General features: G+C 46.0%; 1 protein-coding gene across 2 annotated transcripts in view; it reads left to right on the forward strand.

Moving 5' to 3' along the window:
• Positions 1 to 26155, forward strand: part of PKD1 (polycystin 1, transient receptor potential channel interacting) — a 104645-nt gene that overhangs the window by 18664 nt on the left and 59826 nt on the right. For both annotated transcript variants that reach the window (XM_053365822.1, XM_053365823.1), the window contains exons 2-5: positions 20391 to 20462; positions 22471 to 22542; positions 23742 to 23911; positions 25017 to 25685. In XM_053365822.1, coding sequence (XP_053221797.1) covers positions 20391 to 20462; positions 22471 to 22542; positions 23742 to 23911; positions 25017 to 25685 — 983 coding nt within the window. The remainder of the gene's footprint in view (positions 1 to 20390; positions 20463 to 22470; positions 22543 to 23741; positions 23912 to 25016; positions 25686 to 26155) is intronic.

Consider the following 26155-nt stretch of genomic DNA (forward strand, 5'->3'; position numbering starts at 1 on the left):
TTTCTGATTGCAAATTATCCACGCAGGAATTTATGCAGGTTGTGAATTATCCTTACAGAAAGTTGTGGATAGGATTACCCAATTTAGCATGGCTACCGATGCAGAGATCTCTGGCAGTAGTAGAAGGAAGGCTGTTGAGGAGAGTGTTTTAAAAGAAGTTTGGGGCGGGGGAAAGAGATGGAAAAAGTCTGTAGAACCCAACTGGTTCTTTTTTAAGAGACATGCAGCAGTAAATCTGTGTCAGCAGCAAAGGCGGGCGCTTTCTCCTACCAGAACCTTGACATCTCCCTGCCGTTTATGAAGGTGTTAAATCACTGCGAAGATTTGCAGTGCTGTTAAGATCCACTCCCCTGAGTCGTTTAGTCTGAGATGCTTTTTCCTCGTACCAGAAGGGCTGGAAGTTCCAGTCCTTGAATCTCAAGACTTCTTCTGATTTATTTATAGATTTGCAAATAAAACGTGATTCCTAGAACGAGGCGAAAAATTCTCAGGTGACGATCTTTCACAGTCGGGTTCTCCCTGAAATGTTGGGAAATTTCATCCCCTACCCTTGAGAAAGTTTGGCCGAATTGTCCCCTCCGCTGCTCTGCTGCCCACGAACAACCTGTCATCGTGTCCTGTTTGGGCCTTGTGCACAGCTGTCAACTTTCAGATTTGAAAATAAGGGATCAGCAGCCTCGAAAATAAGGGATCAGCAGCATAGCTGTCAACTTTCGGATTTGAAAATAAGGGATCAGCAGCCTCACCTGTCCTGGAGACAGTCTACGAGATATCTAACAATCCGGGATAGCAGCGGGAAGCAGCAGGAAACGGCACTGGAATAAGGGAATTTCCCGCCAAAAAAGGGAAGGTTGACAGCTATGGCCGAAGCAAGACCACAGAATGAGCCTCTTGCTTTTGACAAAGGCTAGAGGTGTCTGCCTCACCTAGATTCAGGAAACAGGCCTTCAGTGTGGTGGTATCTATTAAGTTGTGGGTGGACTAACAGTCGACACAGAGATTTCTCCAAGTGGTTCTTTATAGTAAGCTGGAACTAAACTGAACTGCAAAAGGGTTTCCCGCCTAAATTAACTTACGTGGACCTGAGGGAAAACTATATACACACAATACCCCTGGTGGCCAGGGTGAGAACTTCAGTACATAACAGCACCTACTCTTGCATGATATATCTCAGGTCCTGCCTGTGTCGTTCTTTGGTGCCTGTTGAGGAATATATGTGTGTGTGTGTGTGTGTGTGTGTGTGTGTGTGTGTGTGTGTAGCTATAGATACAGATGCAGCATGCATATGCATATGCATATTGCCTTGCATGTGGAAGGCCCCAGGTTCATTCCCTGGTGGCATTTCTAAGTAGGCTTGTGAATGTCCCCTGTCTGAAACTCTGGAGAGCAGCTGTCATGGACTGGCTGGATGCAGAGGAGTGGTGACAGGCATCAGCTGGGGGACCCCAAGGGAACCCTCATCGGAAGAAGGGTCAGAGCCAGGGGATTAGTGGTGGGATGACGACTAGTGGCCAAAGGGGAGAAGAAGGAGCAGACTGGGAGGAGGAGGTTTCAGAAGCTTAAGAGGCAACAGGGTTTAGGGAGCAGGAAGAGGCTGTGACAGAGGGCAGTTCAGACTCAGAGGCAGGAGAGGAGGCTGGAGAGGAGGGGGTCCAGGAGACAGTGATGAGGCAAGCTCCTGATGAAGCCAGGGAGACTCCCCCTCCTGCTGTGACCAGCTCCCTTCGCCTTTGGTCTCCCAGAACACGTAGAGCATGGGTGTCAAACACAAGGACCGCGGGCCGAATCCGGCCCGCCAGACCTCGTCATGTGGCCCGTGTAGCTGCCGCCGGCCGCCAGCCTTCACCTTTTATTCTCACTTTTTTTTTTTTTTTTGACACAAGAAAGCTGCCTCTTCAGCGCATGCGCGGCAGCCTACAAGCCAGAGAACGTCTGCCCTCTAGCGGCGCCGGCCGTTCTACACAGGAAACCTTCACTTTACATGCATTCAGGAAACCTCCACTTGTTTTTATATTGAGCGTATATTGAGTCCTATAGACACAACCGGCCCTTTGAGGGTGACCAAACTGCTGATGCGGCCTCCGATGAATTTGAGTTTGACACCCCTGACGTAGAGGAATAAGGATGTAGTTTTTGACTGCTTGGGAAAGACCCCGGAGAGAAGGAGCCTTAGGAAGTGGTGGGAAGACGGGGGACCTCCAGTCCTCGCAGCTGCCTTGTTGGAGCAACACCTATTGGGGAAGGTTGCTGGGGTTACTAGGCCTGCACTGTTTGGGTTCCTTGAATAAATACAACTTCACTGACACCATGCTTTTTCTTTGATTGCTGACCTATGCTTGACTCCAGCTCCTAACAGCAGCTTTCAGTCGGTGTAGATCAGTGGCCCCCAAACTTTTTGGGGTCCCCGCTCCCCTGGTTCCATAAACTCACCCCCACCCTATAAAAAACATTATTCAGAAGAGTGTGGTTTGCACAACCCACTAAGGAAGAGAACAACACAATAAAATTCCAAACAGTAACAGTTGCACATTTATTCCAAATCCAGTTCATTTTATTAATTCAACAATATGGATGAATTTGAGCCGCTCATCCCAGCTTCTCAAAGTCTGATAGTCATTGGCACTTCCTGCCCCCTTGCCTCTTAGCGACCAGCGACCAGCAAGTAATCCCACCCACTGCAAGGGGCAGTACTGCCTACTTTGGGAACTACTGGTGTAGATGATGCTGAGCTAGATGGACCAATAGTCTGACGATCGTATTCTGATCCCTTGGTGCCTCCTAGTATACTCCAACTCTGTTCCTGACCTCTTGTGGAGTGGTCTGTAGCTCCGGATCAGAGCCCCTGCTTTGCACTCAGAAAGCCCCAGGTTCAATCCTTGAAGACATCTCCATGCAGGGATGGGGAAGGATCCCTGCCTGAAACACCAGAGAGAGGCTGCTAGCCAGTGTTGACAACACTGAGCAAGGGCATTCCAACCCGGTGTCCTGCAACTTCCTGTGTTCTTAAGCTTCAGGAAGAGAAGAGAAGTGTTCAGTGCTTCTTGGCGCTTCCGCGATGCTTCCCTCCACAGGTGGCTGCTCTTGGCTTGCATCCCAGCCCTGTCCACCTCTGGGAGCTCAGCATAAGCCCTTTTATTCAGCGCTAAGTAGGAAGAGACAGCCCCGCAACCTTCCCTGAAAGCAGCACAGAAGCCAAGCAGTAGCCTGCCCAGACGAGTCTCCTGCTGTCCGTTTTGTTTTGTTTTCGCTGGAGAGGACGGACTTAGGTCTCCATTGAGGCAGGTGGTGGGCCAAAGGCAGGGGAAGCAGGAAAGCACCTGGCAGGTGAAGTGGAAGCTGGTGTTGCTGTGGCTCTTTTCTGTATGTCTCCGCACACGCAGATCAACAGACAGACATGTTTTCATAGGGCCTGTCAAAGATTTTTGGAAACACCTGCGTTCCGCAGCCCGCCCAGTCCCTGGGTAGTTGTGTGAACATTCGTCAGCGTGTGCTTATCAGCAGCTCAGAGTCGGCGGGGTTTGTGGACGGGGAGTTTTCCCAGGCAGATCAAGTTCAGAAATCTTGGCTCTTTTCTGCCTAGATCTGAAGATGTCCAGAGCAACAGACTAAGAGCTGAAAGAGAGAAGCAGCAATTGCTCAACTCCTACTTAAACTCTGTAGTCAAAGTATTATTATTATTATTATTATTATTATTATTATTATTATTATTATTACCTTTGGTCTTCATTGTCTTGGTTACACATGAGCAACCTTCCTCAGCCTGGTGCCCTCCAAAGGTTTTGAACTACAACTCCCATCAGCCCAGCCAGCATGGCAGTGCTGTCTGGGGCTGATGGGAGTTATGTTCTAATCTAAAACATGATTGTGCTAACTGGGGTTGATGGGAGTTGTAGTCCAAGGAATATGGAAGGCACCACAGGCGGAGAAGGTTGCTCATGAGTGTACAGCCCTCTTCCGCCTTTAAAAAAGCGATGTGATGAAGGGAAGCCACACTGGGGTGAAGGCATCCTCTTTTGTTTGTCCCCACATTAATTTCAGTTTGTTGGTTAGCTTTTCTAGTAGGGCTGTTTTCCATACGGTTTGATACCAGTGGTCCATGTTCACTCCTGAGAGGTCCAGCAATTCCATCGATCAATGCATTTCACGACATTTGAAGCATCCCTATAGCAGGAGGAAATCCTCTAAAGGATTAATATTTGACCATATTAATGCAGAAGCAGAGGAGAAATAGGTGGGCTTGATCAGGGGAGCCTGGACTACTTCATTTACTTTTCCCAGTCCCTTTTTTTGAATTTTTAACATCACCTATCACGGGTGGCGCTGTGGGTTAAACCACAGAGCCTAGGGCTTGCCGATCAGAAAGTCGGCGGTTCGAATCCCTGCGACGAGGTGAGCTCCTGTTGCTCGGTCCCTGCTCCTGCCAACCTAGCAGTTCGAAAGCATGCAGTGCAAGTAGATAAATAGGCAGGAAGGCAAACGGCGTTTCCGTGCGCTGCTCTCGTTCGCCAGAAGTGGCTTAGTCATGCTGGCCACATGACCCGGAAGCTGTACACCGGCTCCCTCGGCCAATAAAGCGAGATGAGCGCCGCAACCCCAGAGTCGGCCATGACTGGACCTAATGGTCAGGGGTCCCTTTACCTTTAACAGAATGCAACTTTTTGCACGGCTTGGATTTTTAAACTTCCCAAATGTCCTTGTTGAATTGCCCGTTTGCACACCTTCCTCCCCTTCTAGGGTTAGGAGTTGTGCTGGGGCGGGGGGCTTTCCTTCTGAAACAGACACTGGAAATGTGCCCCCTAAGATGTGTGCTAGCCCTGGTTTTCAACATACAGAGAGAATCTTTATTTTCTTCAGCACATGAGAGCAGCAGAAGATCAGTGGTTCCCCTGCATTTTCCACCTGAAAGGGAAGGACTTTTTACTATGTGATCTTGCTGAAAATGTCAGTCACCCCAAAGCCCTTGTCTTCCCCCGCCCCACCCCATCCGCCATATGCATCGTTCAGGGTCCCCAGTGCATATTGTCCTATTCTTGAGGCTGAAATGTTCTGCCTGCTTTTTTCTCGAGGACATTCTGTTGCTCAGAAGGAGCCACCTAACCGCACAGATTATTAATACCAGAAGCAGGCGGCTCTCGGCTCTGCCTCGCAGACTAGGGAGGCTCACACTGGAGTCTGATTGAGCTCACGAAAAAAAGGAAACTTGAAGGGATCTGCAGCAGATGTTTATTTCGGCAGAATACGCCACTCTCTCCAGATCGACCCCATTGAGGTTTTTTTTTTTTAAAATAAAAAAAGTTATAAACAGAGTTTATCTCTTTAACGTAACGTGAAACAAGAATTTACAGCATTCCAAAAATTCTTTAAAATCAACAATAAGCTATAAACCGGATTAAAAGGGGGGAAAACAGATTCCTGCATTGAAGAGGGTTGGATTAGATGGCCCTTGGAGGTCCCTCCCAGCTCTACAATTCTATGAAAACCCATATCAATGTTCTACATATCTGGGTAGGCTTGCCTAAACAAAACTGATTTTAGCAGGCTCTGAAAAGGGTACAGTGAAGTTGCCTGCCTGATATCAATAGGCAGGGAGTTCCAAAGGGCAGAAGTTGCCACACAGAAAGATCAAGTTCTTACAAATGCAGAGCTAGCATTATCTGGCACCTGTAACAGTTCAGCAGGTTGAAGCGACTGAGAGGGTATATTTGGAGTAAGGTGATGCCACAACTGGTCCCAAATTGTTAAGGGCTCAAACTTGGACTTGGCCCAGTATAAAATTGGCAACCAGTGCAGACCTTTGTTTTTGTTTTTTAAGTTTTTATTTATACTTTTCAAGTGTATGCATTTCATTAATTTTGCAATCAATTTAACATTTCAAAATTTGACTTCCTTCCCCCTTTTTCTGCGGTTCCTTAAATTTATTTTTTTAATGTCTTCTGCATATCCAAATTCATTTGACTTGCTCATTATCTACTGTAAATATATAGTCTTATAAAACTACAGGCTATTATAACAATCCTGCGAATGTTTTTATCTGTTTACAATTTATATGTAAATATTCAACTTACCAGAAGAATAAGAAATCAAGATAACAAACTGTTTATAAGGGAATGGAAATGGTTTAACCAGTGCCAATCTTTGAGCAGGAGTGTTGCATGTTGACAGGATCCCCACTCCTATTTATTCATTTATGATATTTATATACCACTTAATTATTCACATTTCTAAGAGGGTGTGGAGCAACAACAGAACAATAATCTTGGCTCTCGTTTGAAAAGGCAAAGCCAGGTTCTAGCACTCACGGCTACAGGGATCCTTTTGTGGGCAAAGACACAGTGAGCCAGGGTGAGAGCCCTTGGAGGAAGGGGTTCAATACCTTGACCTGGCCCCTTCTCATAAGGAGAAGCAGGATAAATTATGCCAAATGGCTTCGGAACGACACCTGCAAATATGCAGAGCTTCTGAAGATCATAGCCACCAGCTTTTCTTCACAAAGTAAATGAACTGACTGAGTGTAGAATTTTTCTTTTTCTGGAAGGTGGGGGTAGAGAGGAAATCACATTAGGCAGTGAGGGGGGGGAGTAATTCCAGTGAGTTTACAAATCTACGTAATTTGCATGGGGGGGGGGCAGAAATGCATCAACTGAAATGCAGCCATCCTTTCTAATGTGCACTTTGTGCCCCCTACCTTATGAAAAGCATTATTCAGAACAACGGTTTGTACCGCTCACTAAGGAAGGTAATACGCAATAAAATTCAAATCTGCAACAATGAATCCCAATTTTTGGGGGGGGAGGAACCACTGGTTTAAATACATCAGTGTGTTGCAGTATATAATTATTTAATATTTAAGAATTATTCATATGGTTTCCTTCACGGAGCTCAAGGCAGCATACTCTGTCATCCCCATTTAATCCTCACAACAAACCTGTGGGGAAGGTTAGGCTTTCAGATGGCGACTGGTGCAAGGTCACCCACTGAGCTTTGTGGCTGAGTGGGGACCCTGTTCTCCCTGGCCTTTGTCCAGCCTATCTCAAGATGTTGGGGTATAAATATATGATGATGATGATAATAATAATTATTATTACCGCTCCCATCATCCCTAGCTGTCAGAACTGCTAACCATTCAGAATGGCAGCGCCACATCAGAGGCAGTACAGTGGTGTTGTTGTTTAGTCGTTTAGTCGTGTCCGACTCTTCGTGACCCCATGGACCAGAGCACGCCAGGCACTTCTGTCTTCCACTGCCTCCTGCAGTTTGGTCAGACTCATATTTGTAGCTTCGAAGACACTATCCAACCATCTCGTCCTCTGTCGTCCCCTTCTCCTTGTGCCCTCCATCTTTCCCAGCATCAGGGTCTTTTCCAGGGAGTCTTCTCTTCTCATGAGGTGGCCAAAGTATTGGAGCCTCAGCTTCACGATCTGTCCTTCCAGTGAGCACTCAGGGCTGATTTCCTTCAGAATGGATAGGTGTGATCTTCTTGCAGTCCATGGGACTCTCAAGAGTCTCCTCCAGCACCACAGTTCAAAAGCATCAATTCTTCAGCGATCGGGTTAAGTACTTAATTCGTTCCAGAGGTCTGTTCTTAACCTGAAACTGTTCTTAACCTGAAGCACCACTTTAGCTAATGGGGCCTCCTGCTGCCGCCGGAGCACGATTTCTGTTCTCATCCTGAAGCAAAGTTCTTAACCCGAGGTACTATTGCTGAGTTAGAGGAGTCTGTAACCTGAAGCGTATGTAACCCGAGGTACCACTGTATTCCCAGTTCCTTGGAAGCACAGCTGTGGTGTGAGTGCCATAGCATAACTATGGTGTCCTGGTTCCATCTCATTCGGCCCTCAGAAGCCCACTTCTCTGAAGCGTGAAATGATGTCCTGGTTAACCGCAGAGGGCCGGCCTACCGGCCTCCTCTTTCTTTCCCTTTCTGCTGTGCCCACCGTCTCGCAGGAGAGGCTCTCAGCCCTGTCAACAAGGCCTCCTTCGCATTTTTGCACTTGGAGGCGGTGGGTGGGTCGGCAAGGAAGCGAAAGGAGGCCATTCTGTAATCTGGAGGGGGACAGAAACGTTACATAACGCCTCTTCTTCTCCCCACCACCTCCTCTCCCCCCCCCCACTCCAAAGACATATTCTAATGATTAATTTGAGGCCCTGGCAGCCGCCTCCCTTGGAATAATATTTTAAACATGACTTTTCCGTTCCCTCCTGCCAGCCCTCGTTACTGTGCGCTATGGCGGCTGTAAAATTTCACTTCAAGGATGGGTTTCACTCCCGTTACAAAATGTGTCTGGAATGTGCAGATGTTTCCTTTGGAGAGCGGGGGAGCCAATCCGCTCGAGCACAGCAGCCCTGCTGGGACAGCGTGGGGAACGACGCAACAACGTGCACTGGACGGCCTTGGGTTTACAGGATCACAAACAAACCAGGGGGGGTGGAAAGGGGGAAATAGGGGAGGGGACGCCCACCTCACGTGCCCAGGGCCTGCTCTGCAAATGGCCTGCAAAAGCTCTTTCGATATCTGCAACCCTCTCCCTTGTCTCTTATCTCCCTGCACCTTTGGAGTAACAGAGGCAGGCGCATTGGGACGGCCTCAGGGAGGGACACTCCCCCCCCCCCCACTTCCCAGCCGCTCGCCGGCTGTTAACGATTGGTAATGCGGTTAGACTTTTACGCAGTGAGATACATAATTCCTTTATGGGGGAAAGATTAAAAGGACAGATTTCCCTCTCTTGAAGGTGCTGGAGAACAGCTGGCCAGGATCAGAAGGGGGTAGACATTTCAAAAACGAGTTAAGGCAACCAGAAGAAGGTTTTGTCTAGAGCTTGTGTACACTACACAACGTGTACTTAAAACGCCCGCCCACCCGGAATCCTGGGAACTGTAGTTTACTGAGAATTGTAGCTCCCAGGGTTCTGGGTGGGTAATAATAATAATAATAATAATAATAATATTTATTTATACCCCGCCCTCCCCAGCCAAGGCCAGGCTCAGGGTGGCTAACAAGCAATAATAAAAACAATAAAATAGGCTCTTTAAATGTATGTTGTGTACACAGCCTTAGGCCATATTCAAGCTTGTTTTCAGATGTTCCAGAGAATACAACGCAAACCAATGGATTCAAATGACAAGAAAGGATATTCTGACAAAACATTAGGAATAGCTTTCTGAGGGTAAGAGCTGTTCAACATTGGAATTGATTACCTTGGAAGATGCTGGAATCTGCTTCTTTGGAGAAATTCCAAGAGAGGTTGGGTGGCCATCTGATGGGGATTCTTTAGCTGTGATTCCTCTATTACAGTGGTCCAGACTGCCACGTATTAAGGTGAGTGGCTTAGGAACCAAGACAGGTGGTTTTCTTTTGCACAGAAGAGATGTCCAATTTCTATTCTGTCACTTACTAATTCCTTTTCCCTGGTCAGATTCCCAGTTCTTTGGACCAAAGGCCAGATGGATTGTTCTGGCCTTTAGAACATCGCCACATGTGGGATTTGTGAAGATGCACCATTTATTCCCTTCTGACTAACTGACAAAATGAATGATGCTCCCTTCTCCATCATCCTTTGTTATTTGCTGCAGCTGGGGAGTGCAGGTTGGTGGCGGAGGAGGCAGTCAGACACCCCAGAGGAAGAGAGTGATCTCATAGCCTCAGCTCCCCAGGTGGCTCATCCTGAGCAAAGTATTCATCGTCTCACACAGGTCTCTTAACTTTAGGCGAGTGACCTGCCATTGCATTCTGACCCACCAAGTAGAGCCTTATGCACTTCGTTCCCGCTTTGCTCTGCTCTGGAGTCCTGATAAAGCCACACGGTTTTGCTTCTGAAGAGCATTCTTTGAAATTGATCTGTTGAAAAGCGGTCCTGGTGGGGTCAGCATCTGGATAGCTCAGTTGATTAGAGTGTGGTGCTGATAGCACCACGGTTACAGGTTTGATCCCCATATGGGACAGCTGCATAGGCGGTTGAACTAGATGATCCTCAGAGTCCCTTCCAACTCTATGATTTCAGCAGTTCTATGACTGCTAACAGCATCTTAAAAAGCAGAGACATCACCTTGCTGACAAAGGTCCGTATAGTTAAAGCTATGGTTTTCCCAGTAGTGATGTATGGAAGTGAGAGCTGGACCAGAAAGAAGGCTGATCGCCGAAGAGTTGATGCTTTTGAATTATGGTGCTGGAGGAGACTCTTGAGACTGCAAGAAGATCAAACCTATCCATTCTGAAGGAAATCAGCCCTGAGTGCTCCCTGGAAGGATAGATCATGAAGCTGAGGCTCCAATACTTTGGCCACCTCATGAGAAGAGAAGACTCCCTGGAAAAGACCCTGATGTTGAGAAAGATGGAGGGCACAAGGAGAAGGGGATGACAGAGGACAAGATGGTTGGACAGTGTTCTCAAAGCTACCAGTATGAGTTTGACCAAACTGCTGGAGGCAGTGGAAGACAGGAGTGTCTGGCGTGCTCTGGTCCATGGGGTCACGAAGACATGACTAAACGACTAAACAAGAACTGCTGAAGAGGGAGATTGATACATTTTTTAAGCAGTTCTTGTTTTGTAAGGCTTAGCTTCCGGGTCCCAGCCCCGCACTGCTCCAAGGCTTTTAATTAAAAAGATGTAAGAGGAAATTACCTTAAAACACACTTCCTTCTGGTCTCTGCAGTAGGAGATTTCCTTTGGGCAGGGAAAGGACCATAGCTCATTGGTAAAGCTTTGTGCACAGAAGGCCTGAGGCTCAGTCCTCAATGGCATCTCCAGGAAAGGCTAGGAGGGACCCCTGTCTGAAAGAGAGCAGCTACCAGTCAGTGTAGACACTACTGAGCTAGGTGGACCAATGGACTGGCAATATTAAGACAGCTTCTTACGTTCCAATGTCTGGGGAACCTTTGACCTGCCAGATGTTGCTGAACTACAACTCCCATTAGATTTTGAGGAGGCTGATCTGCAGTTTATCCTGTTGGTTCTTCTCCTTCTGTTTTGGCCAAGGAAGGCCCTTTTCTAGTATGTACTTATATGCTGACCTGAAACTTTTCTGAGGCCTGGAAGTTGCTGATGGGAGCATTTGTCCGCTACGTTCAGCTGATACTGAGAAAGCAAACAGTGAGCTTTCAGTGTATAGTTTTCTCTAGGGGATCCCTTCCAGCTTCCAAAATCCATCATCCTTCTAAAATTAACCTCCTTTGCATCATGACTAAATATAATAAACCTGGCTGAGAGGCGGAAGAGTTAGGCAGAATCTGGACCACAGGATGGAGATGGGGGGAGTCTCCCTGTGGTGATTTTGTTCCCTCCTTTATTCCAAATGGTCAAAGATTTCCTTTCCAATAGTGGGCTTTGGAAGATGACTTCCACAGTGTTTTCAGACAGCTGCAGAAGGAGCACATGCAAATTGGCACTCTGGGTTTAGACTTGTGGCTCGAGAGGCAGGAAGCTGCAGGGTTTAATTTTCACCAAGACACTTGATAGCCTCAAGCAAACCATTATTATAGGTGATCGGTAGTAGAGCATCTGCTTTGCATGCCAAATGTCTCAGGTTCAGTCCCTGGTATCTCCAGGTAGGGCTAGGAAAAGGTTTCACAGGAGACCCACTGCCAGCCAGTGTCAGCATGGACCAAGATGGACCAAGGACCTGACTCAGTGTAAGTGAGCTTCCTATATCCTTCCTGTCACCAGTACCTTTTCAGGTGGCTTGGTTTGCCACAACTGAAAATGCAACAACCACACAGCACATCATAGGTTTGCTGCAAATTTGGAGTCTTCTAGTCTCTGGAGAGAAAATCCAGAGGTTTCTGACGGTCCTGAAATAACATTAGACATTTCTTTGCTTGCAAAACTGTTTACAAAGAGAATACAACAATAAATCTATCAGTAAAAGCAGTTAAAACAACTATTGAAAACATTTTTTTAAAAATCAGCAATAAATTAGAAACATATTAAAACATTCTACATGTGTCTAAACTAAAATGTTTTTAGCAGGCACTGAAAAGAGTACAGTGAAGGCACCTTGCCTGATGTCCATAGGCAGGGAGTTCCAAAGCTGCTGCCACACTAAAAGATAGATGACCCCTAGATCAGTATTTTCCTCTGTAGCGTCTTGGCAAATTCAAAAGTGCAGGGTCCCTTCATGATTGTCCCAGCCATGCTTCCTCACAGCCTTTGGAGATTATTCAAAGATTATTAGTATTGTATAATTATAATATTAGTGTATAATCAGGGATGCATTGCAATGATCAATTCAGATCTCCCATGTGTTGACTTTGCATGTGTTGACTTCTCATGTACATGGGCAAATTATTTGGAGTGCTCTGATATCTTATTTCAGAGTGACTTGAAATAAGAGTGGCTTAATTTATTATTTGTACCCCTCCCATCTGGCTGGGTTTCCCCAGCCACTCTGGGCGGCTTCCAACAAAGATTAAAAATACATTAAAATGTCACACATTAAAAACTTCCCTAAACAGGGCTGCCTTCAGATGTCTTCTAAATGTCAGGCAGTTGTTTATCTTTTTGACATCTGATGGGAGGGTGTTCCAAGGGCAGGTGCCAATACCGAGAAGGCCCTCTGCCTGGTTCCCTGTAGCTTTGCTTCTCATAGTGAGGGAACCACCAGAAGGTCCTTGGCACTGGACTTCAGTGTCCGGGCAGAACGATGGGGGTGGAGACACTCCATCAGGTATACTGGGCCGAGGCCATTTAGGGCTTTAAAGGTCAGCACCAACACTTTGAATTGTGTGTGCCTGGAGTTGTTCGGCAACCACCCGCTCAATCACCTTGTCCAAGAATGGAAGATTTGAGACTGGACGATAGTTGGCCATACTGGCCAGGTCTGAAGATGTTTTTTTAAGAAGCGGTTTAATGACTGAGTCTTTCAGTGGGTCTGAGAGTGCTCCCTCACAGAGGGAAGCATTCAGCACCCTGCAGAGCCTATTGCCCAGCCCTTCCCGGCTTGCTTTTATTAACCAGGATGGGCAAGGATCAAGGAGACAGGTGGTTGGTTTCATGTGTCCAAGCAGCCTGTCCACATCCTCAGGGGTAATGGGTTGAAAAAGTTCCCTTTCATGTTAACAGGGAGGCTCTAGGACGCCTGAGACAGGGACTCTGCAGGGCCCTGCTGTAGAAATAGTAATAGGTCTTTGTCCCCCCATGACCCCAGACTACTGCGCTACTGGTACCCCGTTTGCAGTGTCTGTACTCCTGTCCCGTTGGTTTGCAATTGTGCTTCTTCTTGCACCATCTGCTGCAGCGAATCGCTGCCTATTTCCTCCCACCTGAATCTGGGCAGATGCCTTTCCTTGATGCTTTTCCCATTATGGCTCTGGCTGGATGCCATTTGCCAGAAGGTCCAGGAGAAGAGGAATCTGAAGCCAGTCTCTTTTTCTTCTTCTTTCCCCCTTCCCCCTCATTTTTTATTTCTTTTCCCGGAGAAACAAAGGCAGAGCAGGCCTACGGATGACATAATGGGAACATGACATCACACTTGGCAAAGGAACAGTTGCCTGTTTCACATGATGTGTTCTTTGGACGGGTCTCAACAGCAGCCCCTTGTGCCACCCCAGAGGAGGTGCATGCATGATGCAGATTACATCAAAGGCAAGGCCATGCGATGCGCCTTCAGTGCACAGCAGGCGCAGGGGCTTGCTACTTTGCTTTTGTCAAGCCTGGAGTTTACATCTGCACCAGAATCCCTCTGCTCCATCCAGAGGGGAGCGATACAGTGGCAAAGCCTATCCTCTCCAAGTTCCATTCAAGGCATTATCAGTCAGAGAATGGTATAAAATCACAGAATTGTAGATAAGATAAGATAAGATAAGATAAGATAGATAAGATAAAACTTTATTTGCATTAGCCAGTGACCACAGCTACAATAAGGGATGCGGGTGGCGCTGTGGGTTAAACCACAGAGCCTAGGGCGTGCCGATCAGAAGGTCGGCGGTTTGGATCCCTACAACGGGGCGAGCTCCCATTGCTCGGTCCCTGCTCCTGCTAACCTAGCAGTTTGAAAGCACATTAAAGTGCAAGTAGATAAATAGGTACCACTCCGGCAGGAAGGTAAACGGCATTTCCGTGCGCTGCTCTGGTTCGCCAGAAGCGGCTTAGTCATGCTGGCCACATGACTCGGAAGCTGTACGCTGGCTCCCTCGGCCAGTAAAGTGAGATGAGCGCTGCAACCCCAGAGTCGGTCACAACTGGACCTAATGGTCAGGGATCCCTTTACCTTTACCTATAGCTACAGTAAAACATTACAGTGTACACAGAAAAGGAAATCTGATATAAGAGCACAATTTAAAGTTCTGAATCAGCCGTCAGTTAGTGGCCCTTATTCTTATTGCCCCTGCTATGAACCTAGCAACCTTTGCTGTTATCTGCTCATTTTGATCTGATAGAAGAAAGGACATTGTGGCAGTGGTTGAGCGCCCTGGGATCGTTAGTACGAGTGGGGTGATGCTCTCGTTCCTCAAGTCTTTGTAGAGAGTACAAGACAGGAGGACGTGTGCCGCTGTTTTGGTGCTGCCATCTCCACAGGGGCAAAGACGTTTCTTTTGGAATCGACCCTCAAGTACCGCAGATGGCAAAACATCCAGTCTTGCAAGTGCAAAAGCATGTCTGTATTTTGGGATAATAAGTTTGTGCAGATATGGGGCCAGAGAGTCAAAATGGAGAGGTGGAAAATGAACATACCAGGGGCAGAATTTCCTTATAGTGGCCAGGTTGTTCTGATGCTCAATATCTTTTAGACGTTGACCAATTAGACTGTTGGCTTTAGTAGGACCCATAGCGAGTAGGTGTTGTGGGGGGGTAGGCCACAAGAGTTGTAGTGTTGGAAGGGACTCAGCTCCCAGTTTCCAGTAATTTCCAAATCATGTGCTGTGATGCCACAAAAGTGTTCGTGGGCCTTGAGAAATAAATAAATGCAAGAGCTGCCATGTTCCTCCTTGGCAACTGGGTGATGTGGGCTCTCGGGAGCCTATTGTCATTTCATTCATTTATATTAAAGGGGTTGACGCTCCTCTGGGGTGTTAGGGGAGGGTTGTTACCTCTGGTGAAGGACACGTGCTCCTTCTGGGGTAGTTTGTCCACCTTTGGTCCCCACCCTGCACTCAGCTCTGAACTGTGGCTCCTAGAAGCTGCCAGCATGCAATAGCGGCCACACCCCAGGAAACGGCTTTGACTGGCAGGCTGAACCAGGTGAGGGTAGCTGATGAGTCTCATACCCTCAGTGTGGTGGGGACTTTCTCTGCATGCGATGATAGGCTCCAGCAGATTGAGGAGACGAGACCAATAGTGGGTCCAGCGGTCAAGAAGTCAGTTTTTGCACATGCTGTAGAGGGTAGTGAGGGGCAGATGGGGCTCATCAACCTGGAAAGGAAGCCCATCTGGGAGATGGAAAACTCTGGTCCTAAACCCCAGCTGCATTGCAGGGTATCTTCAGGAGAAGAAAGGGCTAAGGAGTAAACCCTACACAAATTTGGAGTGGAGTCCCTAAGCTGGTACCAAATGTATTGCTCTGCTTTTCTTCGGACCACATCAGCTAGACGGGGGGGGGGGTCCTTGTCATCTGGGCAACCCAAAACCTCCATAAACACTGGCCAGGCTTGGGCCTCGGGGAGGTCACTTCAGTGTTGCTAATGCAGAAAAAAACAATGCAGGAGGCAGCAGTAATGACTTACCAGTCTCTGCAGCCACAGCAGGTGGTGTGATTCTCCAGCAATTTGACCACCTCCGGAGGCACACTCCATTGTCTCATTGCAACATACGTGTGTGTGTTTTGCATACAACAATGCACATGTTGGAGAGAAATGCTGTCAAAAAGCCTAATGGATTTTTGTGTGTTCTTTTTTTATTTTGAAAAAAAAAAAAGCAGAAATGTGCAGAAATGGAAGGGAAGCAAATTTAAGACTGGAAAAATGAGAAACTGAAATGGACAGATTTTGCCCATCACTCAATGGGCTTGTGGTGATGGTGGTGGTATTTGAAACAGGAGAACAATTTTGCTGTTTGGTTAAGAGTAGCAACTGAAATGGCAAACCTCCAGTATTGCACTCACATGACTCTAGGGGGCTGCTGAGCGGCTGGGGCGGGGGCGGCATTTGGCCTCCAGTATATTCTAATGTGACAGCTTCATGATAACAGCTCTTTGAGGCTGGGAGGTAGCAGAGCAGCAGCGCAGAAAGGAATGAGAAGGCAGCCGTCACAAGGAAAACTACTCTGCCGCAGCTTAAACAAGGGCCCGTTAGAAAAAGCACTTTTGAAATGCAGGTTGGGGGGGGAGAGAATAGCAGGACCAGTTGCCCCCCCTACACACATTAAAAAGAAAACCCCCCTTCCCCATTGAAAGCTAGCATCTCAGGGAGACTAGCTTTCCCCCTGAGCTGCTATTCCATATGCAGGGAGGTTTTGTTTTGCTTTTAAAACCAAATATGGGAGACCTTTTGAGCAGACATGCTGCTGCCCCAGGTGAGAGACCCCACAGGATCCTTACCAGTGTGAAGGTCTGCTCTGCAAACCAGGTCACAAGTAACCCACAAAAACGCTTATCAGCCTGCTTGCCCCCACAAACCTAAGTTAGTAATTTGTGGCTTAAGAGGAAAAGGAGTAAGGGGAAAACAGTCAATTTTCTAAATATCCCACCCTAAACCTCTTACTGGCCTGATGCAGCCAGGTGTGTGGTCATTGACAAGCATGGTTCACGTGGATTAACTCAGGCCGGATCTAGACACATCAAAGAAGTGTTTCTGTTAAACACGTTGCAAACTTTGTATGAGAAATCGGGTTAGCAAAAACGGAACTCCACAGCACCATCTGGTGTCACAGTGTTAGAATGCACAAACAATGCATATAAAACGATTTTTCTTTGCCAAGGCAGCTGAGTCCTCAGCCTTCCCCATCTTGATGTCCTCCAGATGTCTTGGACTACAGCTGCCATCAGCCCCAGCCATAAAAACCGTGCAGTGCTGGAGCTGGTGGTGGGAGCTACTATAGTCCCAAAATGCTGTGCTGGTTGGGACTGATGGGAGCTGTAGTTCAAAGACATATGGAGGGTGCCAAGTTCAGGAAGTCCGGTTAGTCTCAATAGTTGCTTTCAAAACCCTGTAAAAGGCCAGAGTTCCAGCGTTTCTCAAATAGAAGTAGGTTGCCTAATTTCAATTTCCCCTCCTCCTTTTTAATTTAACTTAATATTGAGTGTGTTTGAAGAATAGGTAAGCAACTGCGTTCCTTATCCAGAGAGGCAACAGCTGCAGTTTAAGCGAGGATTTATGACGTCTTTGCTCCAGAGCTTCTTTCTGGAGTTTGGCTGAAGCCTGTGTCAAATAATAACAGAGAAGAGAGTGCCTTTGAACATGTGCAGAATCCCTTTGTTCCTGCATGGCTCTTCAACTGTTTTCTGACTGTTCCTTTTAGTTGTATGCTGCCTTCAATTAGTAAAAAGTTAAATAGGTACCTCACCTTTATATTTAAATGAATGCTTTAAAAATCTGTGCTAAGACACAAGGGCTGTCAGTTGGTTCTGAGCTTCAGCGCCTCTTATTTTTAAAACCCGAGCACTCTTTGACAAACAAATGGCCGGGCAGAATGACGTTTTGCAAAAGAAGCCTTTGCAGAATCTGAATTTTCACTGCACATCGTTTGGGTATTTGGGACAGAAGGTGGAAAACCCTCCTAAGCAGTTTGGGACTAGATGTACGCAACGAAGAGCCAAGGAAAATGGTGTTTGAGCTATAAAAACAACTGCGTCCGTACCAAGTGGAGAGGGGCCAGCCAGTCTTGAGCGGAGCTGCTGTGGTATTGATCCTTCAGAGCAAATCTGGTGTTCTTGGTCTCCAGCCTTGTGAGTGGGAGTAGGCAGAAATGATCCTCAGTGTCAAATGAGAAGAGCTCCTTTGCGGGCGCCAAGGATTTTGCACGGTTGCTCCTGAGCACTCTGCCATCAGGAAATGAGGGCGGGGGGTTGGGGGGCTGCAAGCATCTTTGTGAGCTTTAATTTGCATGCATTAAATTAAAGAGTTTTGTAAAATGTATGTGTTGGCAGTTCTCTTTTTAATGTGCTATTAAGCTGAAGGCAAAAAAGGGAAAGAAAATGAAGAGGGAACAAAGGAAAGGAAATACACCCCTTTCCCAAACCTTTCAAAGAAGACGTCAAATCCATTGAATATTTCATACCTATCCTGCCTGCATCTTTGCTAAAAAGTCTCTTTTGAAAGACTTCATTTATCCCGAAGTTATAACTTGACTTCAGAGGAGGAGAATAATAATAATAATACTTTCAGTTTTATTTTTTTATCGTCATCTTCTAGCTTGGGGAGGAGGGGGAATTGCGTTTGGGAACTGTGGTTTGGCCAGCTGAAAAAATCCCTTTTCAAACAAATCCTGTTTTGTTTTAGCCACTTGATTGGGTTTAAATTAAGTCTGAAATGAAAGCTGGGATTTTTGAAAAGGCTCTCCGAACCCTTCCTAGCCTGTTGCTAGCGAATTCTCCCACAGCCACTGGCAGAGTTGGTCTGATGTCACAGAATGTTCCCGAGATTCTGTCTGGTGCGGGTGGCTGAGGAATGTGTCACACAAGCAGAATATTGACAGATACTGGTGGTGTGAGAAAAGTTAAGAGGTCAGTGGAGTTGGGAAGAACTTGTCCTTGTTCTAAGCACCCATAAGAGCCAGTGTATTTCATTGGAGGAAATGGAATGAAGAGGAAATGGTGTGATCCAAACAGACAGTTTGTGTCCTACCGCATAGTTTTAAAGCTGAGCACCAGCACCTTGAATTGAGTTCCAAAGCAAACGAGTACCTAATTCTTCTGTTTTAGAATTGATGCAATGTAATTGCACCTGGGTCTCAGTTGCAGACCCACAATCAATATATTGCAGTAAACCAGCTGAGAAGTTGCCAGAACATGCCTCAGTTCTCCCATTGAAAGCTAAGGCAAGAGATCCACAAGGGGAACTGCTCAAGGGGGGAGGAGTGCTCTCTCTCTCTCTCTATATATATATGTGTGTGCTTTTTACCCTCATTTTGGAACAAGACACGTATCTCAGATTTTACAGAGGAGGGAAGAGAGGAACAGGAAGCTCAAAGTCTCATTTATGCATCCAGAATGGGACTTTGCATCACCTCCAGGTATGAAAGTTCCCATTTGGATGTGACAGAGAAGGTTAGAAAAAGAGTGTGACCAGAGGTTCCCCTTCATGTCAACTGTAACATCTGTGTTAAATCTTAAAAGTGCTTGCTCCAGATTCATTAGAGTGGTACCTCAGGTTAAGTACTAGATTCGTTCTGTAGGTCCGTTCTTAACCTGAAACTGTTCTTAACCTGAAGCACCACTTTAGCTAATGGGGCCTCCTGCTGCTGCCGCGCCGCAGGAGCACAATTTCTGTTCTTATCCTGAAGCAAAGTTCTTAACCCGAGGTACTATTTTTGGGTTAGCGAAGTCTGTAACCTGAGGCGTCTGTAACCCGAGGTACCACTGTATTCACCTGGGTATAACGTTACATGGATTTTAAATGGATTTTGATTTGCAAAATGGTTTCTTAAATGGTTTGAACAAGAATACACATACAATATCTGAGCTTGCTTTTTATTGTTATCTCAACCTTCACAATGATTATGCATGCTAAAACACGGGAAGGAAAACAGTAAGCCAGGTTAAAATGAGCAAATGGTGAAAATCTGGGAACAAATGTCAATTCTTAAATTCAAAATTACACTAAAGAATCGGAGAGTTATAGAGGAGAATTGGAAGGGTGGAGATTACTAGGGCAATATATATTTAAGAAAGGAGTTGGAATAACCGAAGATGGAGGAGATTCATGTTATCACATTTAATATTTAATTTAATAATGAAAAATTTATAAGCAGACTTATGAAGTATAAAATATTTAATATTTATTGACGTTTTATAAGTGGCTATTTATATGAATATCATTGGTGAGTTCGCTTGATTTTATGCGCATGCATGCTTCTATCTAATATCTTTCTTTTAGTGAGAAATGTTTTTAGCACATGAAGATTAATAAAAATAAACTTACTAAGGTTTACAATTTTTTAAAATAAAGTGTACTACATTCTTAATGCAATACATTTTTTAAAACAACAACAATTGGTCCTTTGCCGATTCCACCTGAATGTATTTTACCGTTGAAATATTTTGGGCTATTTTTGTTCATATAAGGCCTCATTTTCCTACAATGGATAATCCAGCTTTAGGAATTGTGAGTGGCTTATAGCTGAAAGGTGTTGTCTTTGGCTAAGCGGATCCCTCTGTTTTCACTTGCCAAAAAACAGCTTTTTGTCTCAGTCTGGAATGAAGTGGGGAGACAGACAAGCACTTTTGAAGCCAGGATGATGGAACAAAGACAAAATAAAATGTGAACGATAACAAGCTCTATTCTCATTCTCTCTCTCTCTCTAGGAATCTTTCCAGTAACAAGATCAGTGTTTTAAACGTCGAGGCATTTGCACAGCTGACTTCCCTGACAAAATTGTGAGTGTCTCGTTACATCCTTTAAAATCTTGCAGCATTTAAATTTGCCTTCCCTTTTTTGGTATTTGGCAAGCCTCCTGTCACCCAGGCCTGTGTGTATTCTGTGATCCCACCGTTGACACCCTGCACGTAGGAAAGGTGGGACTGAGCAGGGATTAAGTTCACATTTAAAGGCGAACATGTTTAATTGGCACATTCCAACACAATAAGTGAACCGAAACACAGCCGCCCTTCAAAATTTGACTTCTCCGAATGTTGCAATGTCAGCCAAGTGATGTGCACAAAAATGTAAGGTGCGCAGAAAAAGCCACACATTATTGAAAACAAGTTACGAAAATGAATTATAGTAAGGGAAATCATTTTGCAAAAATGTGATATCAGCCAAAACTGCATGCAAAAATATGTGTATTAGGAAGAAATTCACATAAAGACGTTAGTTTTCACGAGGGTTGAAAAAAATAATCACCAACTGATCTGGAAATGTGAAGACATGAATTTAAGACTGGAGAAATGAGAAACTGACGGAACAAGAACTGACAGATTTGCCCATCCCTAGGAGTGAGTGAGTGCTCCATTCATCGTGTGCGGAATCCCTGCTTTAAATTTTAAAAGAAAACTCTAAATGCTGTGACATTGAGGTCAAAAGTATAGGGACACACCAGGGGAGGGGAACGAGGTTCATGCTGTTCAGTGGCTATTCTGCAGGAGAAGGAGCTGGGCACCTTTGCATGATCGGTACAAAGCACAGATTTCATTCTTTTCTTAGTGAAGAATTTGCATTTCATTAATGCAGAATATTGACTTCTGTTAGCATGGAGCAGAGCCTGAGGGCCACATTTCCTCGTGGACAGCTGTCTTAGGGGCCGGATGCCAGTGATGAGCAGGACCAGATGCAAAAGGGGAAAAAATACATTGTTAAAAACTCAGTTTTCGGTTAGATAACCACATCACAAAATTCAGAGAAGAGCAAACTTTGGAGGATATCTGTGTTCTGTTCCACATGTTGATTTGGGAAGCGCAAATGAATTTCTCTCTCACACAGCCCTGCATCCCTACCACAGGATGAGGTTTTAAAAAGCAAAATGGGCTGTGATTTGAGCCGCTCTGGTTCCCTGGTTTCCTCAGAACGTTGTTACCCTAGCAAGCCAAAGCCTTTGCCCTCTATTCATTGAACAATATTATCCTTCTTGAAAAGGGAAAAAGGAGAACAGTGTTGGATGAGCTGTCAGCCCTAAGTGGTCGGTTGGGTGGACAGACATTTTTGACACATCTTGGGGCCTGTTGGCTCCTGGTGCAGGAAAGGAGAGGTGGTTTAAGGAGAAGGCCAACATAGCCAAAGACAGTTAGCTGCAGTTTCATACTCAGGGTACCTTGGTCTGAAAAGACACCAAGGCTGGCATCCCAGTCTGGGCTGAAAGCCAGTGTCAGCTCAGACAGAGACCAGCTCTAAGGGCTTATATGAAAAAGTGGGATTTAAGGTCCAAACAACAAATGACATTAAACTTGCTTTTTAAAAGGCCTAATTAGTTCTCACCATTTTCTTTCTCCTGCCACTTTCCTTTCTCCCCTCGCCCAGCAAAAAACCTCAGAGGCTTTAACCATTTCCTCCCTGTGCCATTTTCCTGCCACAAACCACCTGGAAAAAGGGAACTTGCCAGATGGTGGAGCGACCTGTGGCAGGGAAATGACATTGCAGGGAGTGCGGGAAAGTGTTATTAAAGTCCCTTCTCTCCATGCATCACATTCCTAATCCTTTCCCCCCCCCCCTGGAAGTTAAGGAGGGTAGTGCTAAACATGCATCTCTAAAATATGACGTAACATGTAGTTTAAACCTATTTAAAGGTATTTAGGCTGTTGCTAAATTAGCAAGGACTCTGGTTCCTTTCTCTCTTGTTTCATTCCAGCTGATATGGGGCAGGATGTGGGGGTCTGGGCAAGAAAACAAAGCCTTTTTGTTCTCAAGATAATACTCAGGATAATATTGTTCTTTGTCTCTCCCTGACTGCAGAGATATAAGCAACAACAAGATTTCTTCATTACAAGATGGAATATTTGATAATTTATTTAATTTAAGTGAAATGTAAGTCTGAGCATGCTAAACTTCCATATCTTTTCAAGAGAGTATTGTTTCTTTTCCTCCTTTTTCTAATGTAATAGTGCAGTGGGTTTATTGCATTTATAGTCCATATTTCATGCCCGCCCCTCAAGGAAGTCAAGGTGAAACTCATAGTTCTCTCCCTCACAATTTAATCCTCACAACAACCCTGTGAGGTAAATAAGGCTGAGAGGCAGTGATTGGCCCAAGGTCACCTAGTGAGCTTCATGACTGAAAAGGGATTTGAACCCTGATCTCCCGGGTCTGACACCACTACAGCACTTCTAGTGTAGGGCTGCCATACGTCAACAACTTTTGGTGGCTTCCTGGTTTTTTTGAAATATGGCGACGCTGTTCTAGTGCCACCTTTATTGGCAGCAGCTGTTGGGATACTGCCAGGGAGATAAAGTCCATCTGAGCCCCCAAGCTCCATGCCGGACGATCCATCGACCTCCCGTAGTCAGGCAATATCAGCATTTCAGCGACACTAAGCCTCAGGCTTAGTGCACACTATAACAGCAGAATTCACACAGCAAAAAGTTGCACAAGCATGAGAGCAGGACATGCATATTTACAGTTTTATTCAGCGTTGGTCAGAACAAAGAAGGCATGACCGTCTGCTCCGACTGCTCAGGCAAAACAGCAGAAAACGAAACGAACTTACAACATAAACATCCTGTGAGACAGGAACTTACGCAGGCTGTTATACAAACATCCTGCTCCCTTTTAAGGTGGAACGGAAATATCCTAACAGCAGCTGCAGGGACCCTAGAAAGTTAATCTCTAAATTACACTCCCACATTTCCATCCCACTAATCTTTGGTGTGTAGCATTGCAGAAAGTAGGTTCACAGCAGCAAAGAAATTTCCCATTGTTTCTTTAGCTCTGACATTTCTGAGGGCTTGCCATTAACGTGCCGTAGCTTTTGACAGACTTTGTCATAATCCTTTGGAAACCTAGTAGAGACATTGTGTTCTCTTCCTAGGCCAGAGAAATCCTGCAGCAACCCATCCAATGTGAAATTGCAAGGCACTTATAAATTTTTTGGGGGGGCAGGGGCGGGAATCCTGCATTCTGCTTTATAAGTAACAGCGGTTATTGGTAGGAAAATAATTTTTTTATAAGGCTGGCTTTTGCTTGTCAGGAGAATGTGCCTTTCATCTCACTCCTCTGCCTGCTTTCAGAAACTTAAGCCTGAACCCGTTCCTTTGCGACTGCCGCCTCGCCTGGCTCCCCCGCTGGGTGGAAGAGAGAAGAGTGAAGATTGTGCGTCGGTCAGAAACGAGATGCGCTCAGCCTCCTGAGGTGGCAAACGTCCCGCTCTTCAACGTGTCGTTCAGCGACGTTACTTGCGGTGAGGCTAGGACAGGAGATGCCAACATTTATTTGAGCCGATGGGCACATTCAGAATGTTGAGTGAGCGCCACCAGTCACAAAATGGCTGCTGTAGGGTGTGGCAGAAGACAAAATGGCGGCCACATCGGGGGTTGGGAAAAGGAAAGAAAGAGACAGGGCCCACAGTGTCGTGCAAGCGTGACTTATATCAGCCACCCCATCAATGGGGGGAAAGGCGCCTCTCCTCTGTTTGCTATGGATGGGAGGGTGGGCACTATAGTTGAAAGTTGTTGTTAATACTGTAACCCACACTGGGAATTTAGGATGAAAGCTGGGAAATAAATAAATAATGGTGGATTGATAAAGTCAGACCAATTCAAGGTTTTCTTTTTATAACGGGAGACATAAGCATGTTGCTCCAAGAAAGGGAATGTACCAGTCTGGTATGCAAGTCTGGCCTGTCTCCGAAGTACGTTACAAAAATAGATGCCTTTTAGTCCCATTTTATGAAGTTCCATTGTGCTGCATTGAGATAAGAAAATCAGCTTATCAGGCCTCTTCTAATGTTGTTGTTTTTTTAACCAGCAAAAGTGGGAATATTTCCCATATAGGGAAGTGAGGATTATGTATTTGTTTTACTTAGAAAATCCATGGGGTTGTATTCAACTAACTTTTTATTCAGAGTCAACCCACTGAAATTAGTAGACTTAATTTACACCCATTATTTTCAATGGGTCTACCTAGACTAGGACTGACATTAGCTACAACCCATAAACTGCTTGCTCAGAAAGTAAATTTTAAAAAATAAATCCAAGCCATGTGCAAGATAGTGGGTGCCACACAGACAGGGCAGCTCATCGTTGACGATTCAGAGAACTTTCCAGCCAGGTAAAAGCAGCTGAGGAGGCTACAGATCGGGGCTGGTGAGGGGTGCATCTTAAGGCATGTCGCCTATGAGAGTTCTGAGGGCCTGATAGAAAATCCTAAAGGGCCGCATTGAGCCACCAGGCTGGAAGTTCCCTGCCTCTGGCCTAATGACTTGAGAACTATCATTTGGAATTCTGTATTTATGTGAGACCTCATTTGTTTTGTCCTCTCTCTCCACCCCTCTGCCATTTTTGCAGGAGCTGACTACATTGCCTGCCTGACAGACAACAACACAGGTGTGGCCGATTCCATTGTCCGATTCACCTCCACCCTCCCTCAGAACCTGACGGAAGAGACATGCGGCGCTTTTTGCTTTGCTGGAGGGCAGGACTACGCGGGCTTCAGCCATGAGGCGCACTGCCTGTGTGGCATCGCTCTCGAACCAAACTCTTCCTTGGACTGCTTGCCATTTTGTGACGTGCCTCCCGCCGGGCCTGTGTGTGGCGGCCCTGCCCTCATTCCGAGTGTCTTCCCGGCACAGCTGCCCATTTCCTTGGTGGGGCCTGACGCACCTTTTGCCCCTTACCAAGGGGTAGCTTTCAGCGTCTGGGCCCCAATTCCCATTGACACCTTTCGGTGGGACTTTGGGGACCACACAGGCCTTTTGAACACCACCAAGACAACTGCCCTCCACCAGTACACGTCGCCTGGGCAGTACAGCGTCACGGTTGCCATCTTTGTCGGTGGCCGGTTGACGTCCGCACAGACCAACGTCACGGTGGTGGCAGCCCCAGAGGAGATAGAGCTTCAGTGTCCTCGTGTGGTGAAGACAAATGAAAGTTTGAGGTTGCAGATAAGGAATCGAGGGGGAACTGACCTGTCAGCTGTGTATAGCATCACAGCGCAGGAGAAAGAGTCCAGACAAAGTGAGTTGAATATTGTCTGATGAGGAGAGACAGAGCTGGCAACTTCACGTTGTTGTTGTTGTTGTTGTTGTTGTTGTTGTTGTTGTTGTTGTTGTTCTCAATTTCTTACCCACCCTTCATCACAAGATCCCAGGACAGGTTACAACAATGCAAATATACAGGGTATATATATCTGTGTAAGCCATACGTGTAGTAGGCCACTGAAATTAATGGACATAACTGAGGTGTATGAATTTCAGTAGTAGAACTTAGACCACATTCACTTTTAAAGTGCTATGATGCCATTTTAAACCGTCATGGCTTCTTCCCCCAAAGAATTCTGGGAGCTGTCGATCATGAAGGGTGCTGAGAGTTGTAAGGAAGTCCATATTCCCCTCACAGAGCTACAATTTTCAGAGTTCACTGTGAAGAGGGATTGATTGTTAAACCACTCTTGGAATTGTAGCTCTAAGCGGGGAACAGAGAAACAG

The sequence above is a fragment of the Podarcis raffonei genome, chromosome 14 (genome assembly GCF_027172205.1).
Source record: "Podarcis raffonei isolate rPodRaf1 chromosome 14, rPodRaf1.pri, whole genome shotgun sequence".
NCBI lineage: Eukaryota > Metazoa > Chordata > Lepidosauria > Squamata > Lacertidae > Podarcis > Podarcis raffonei.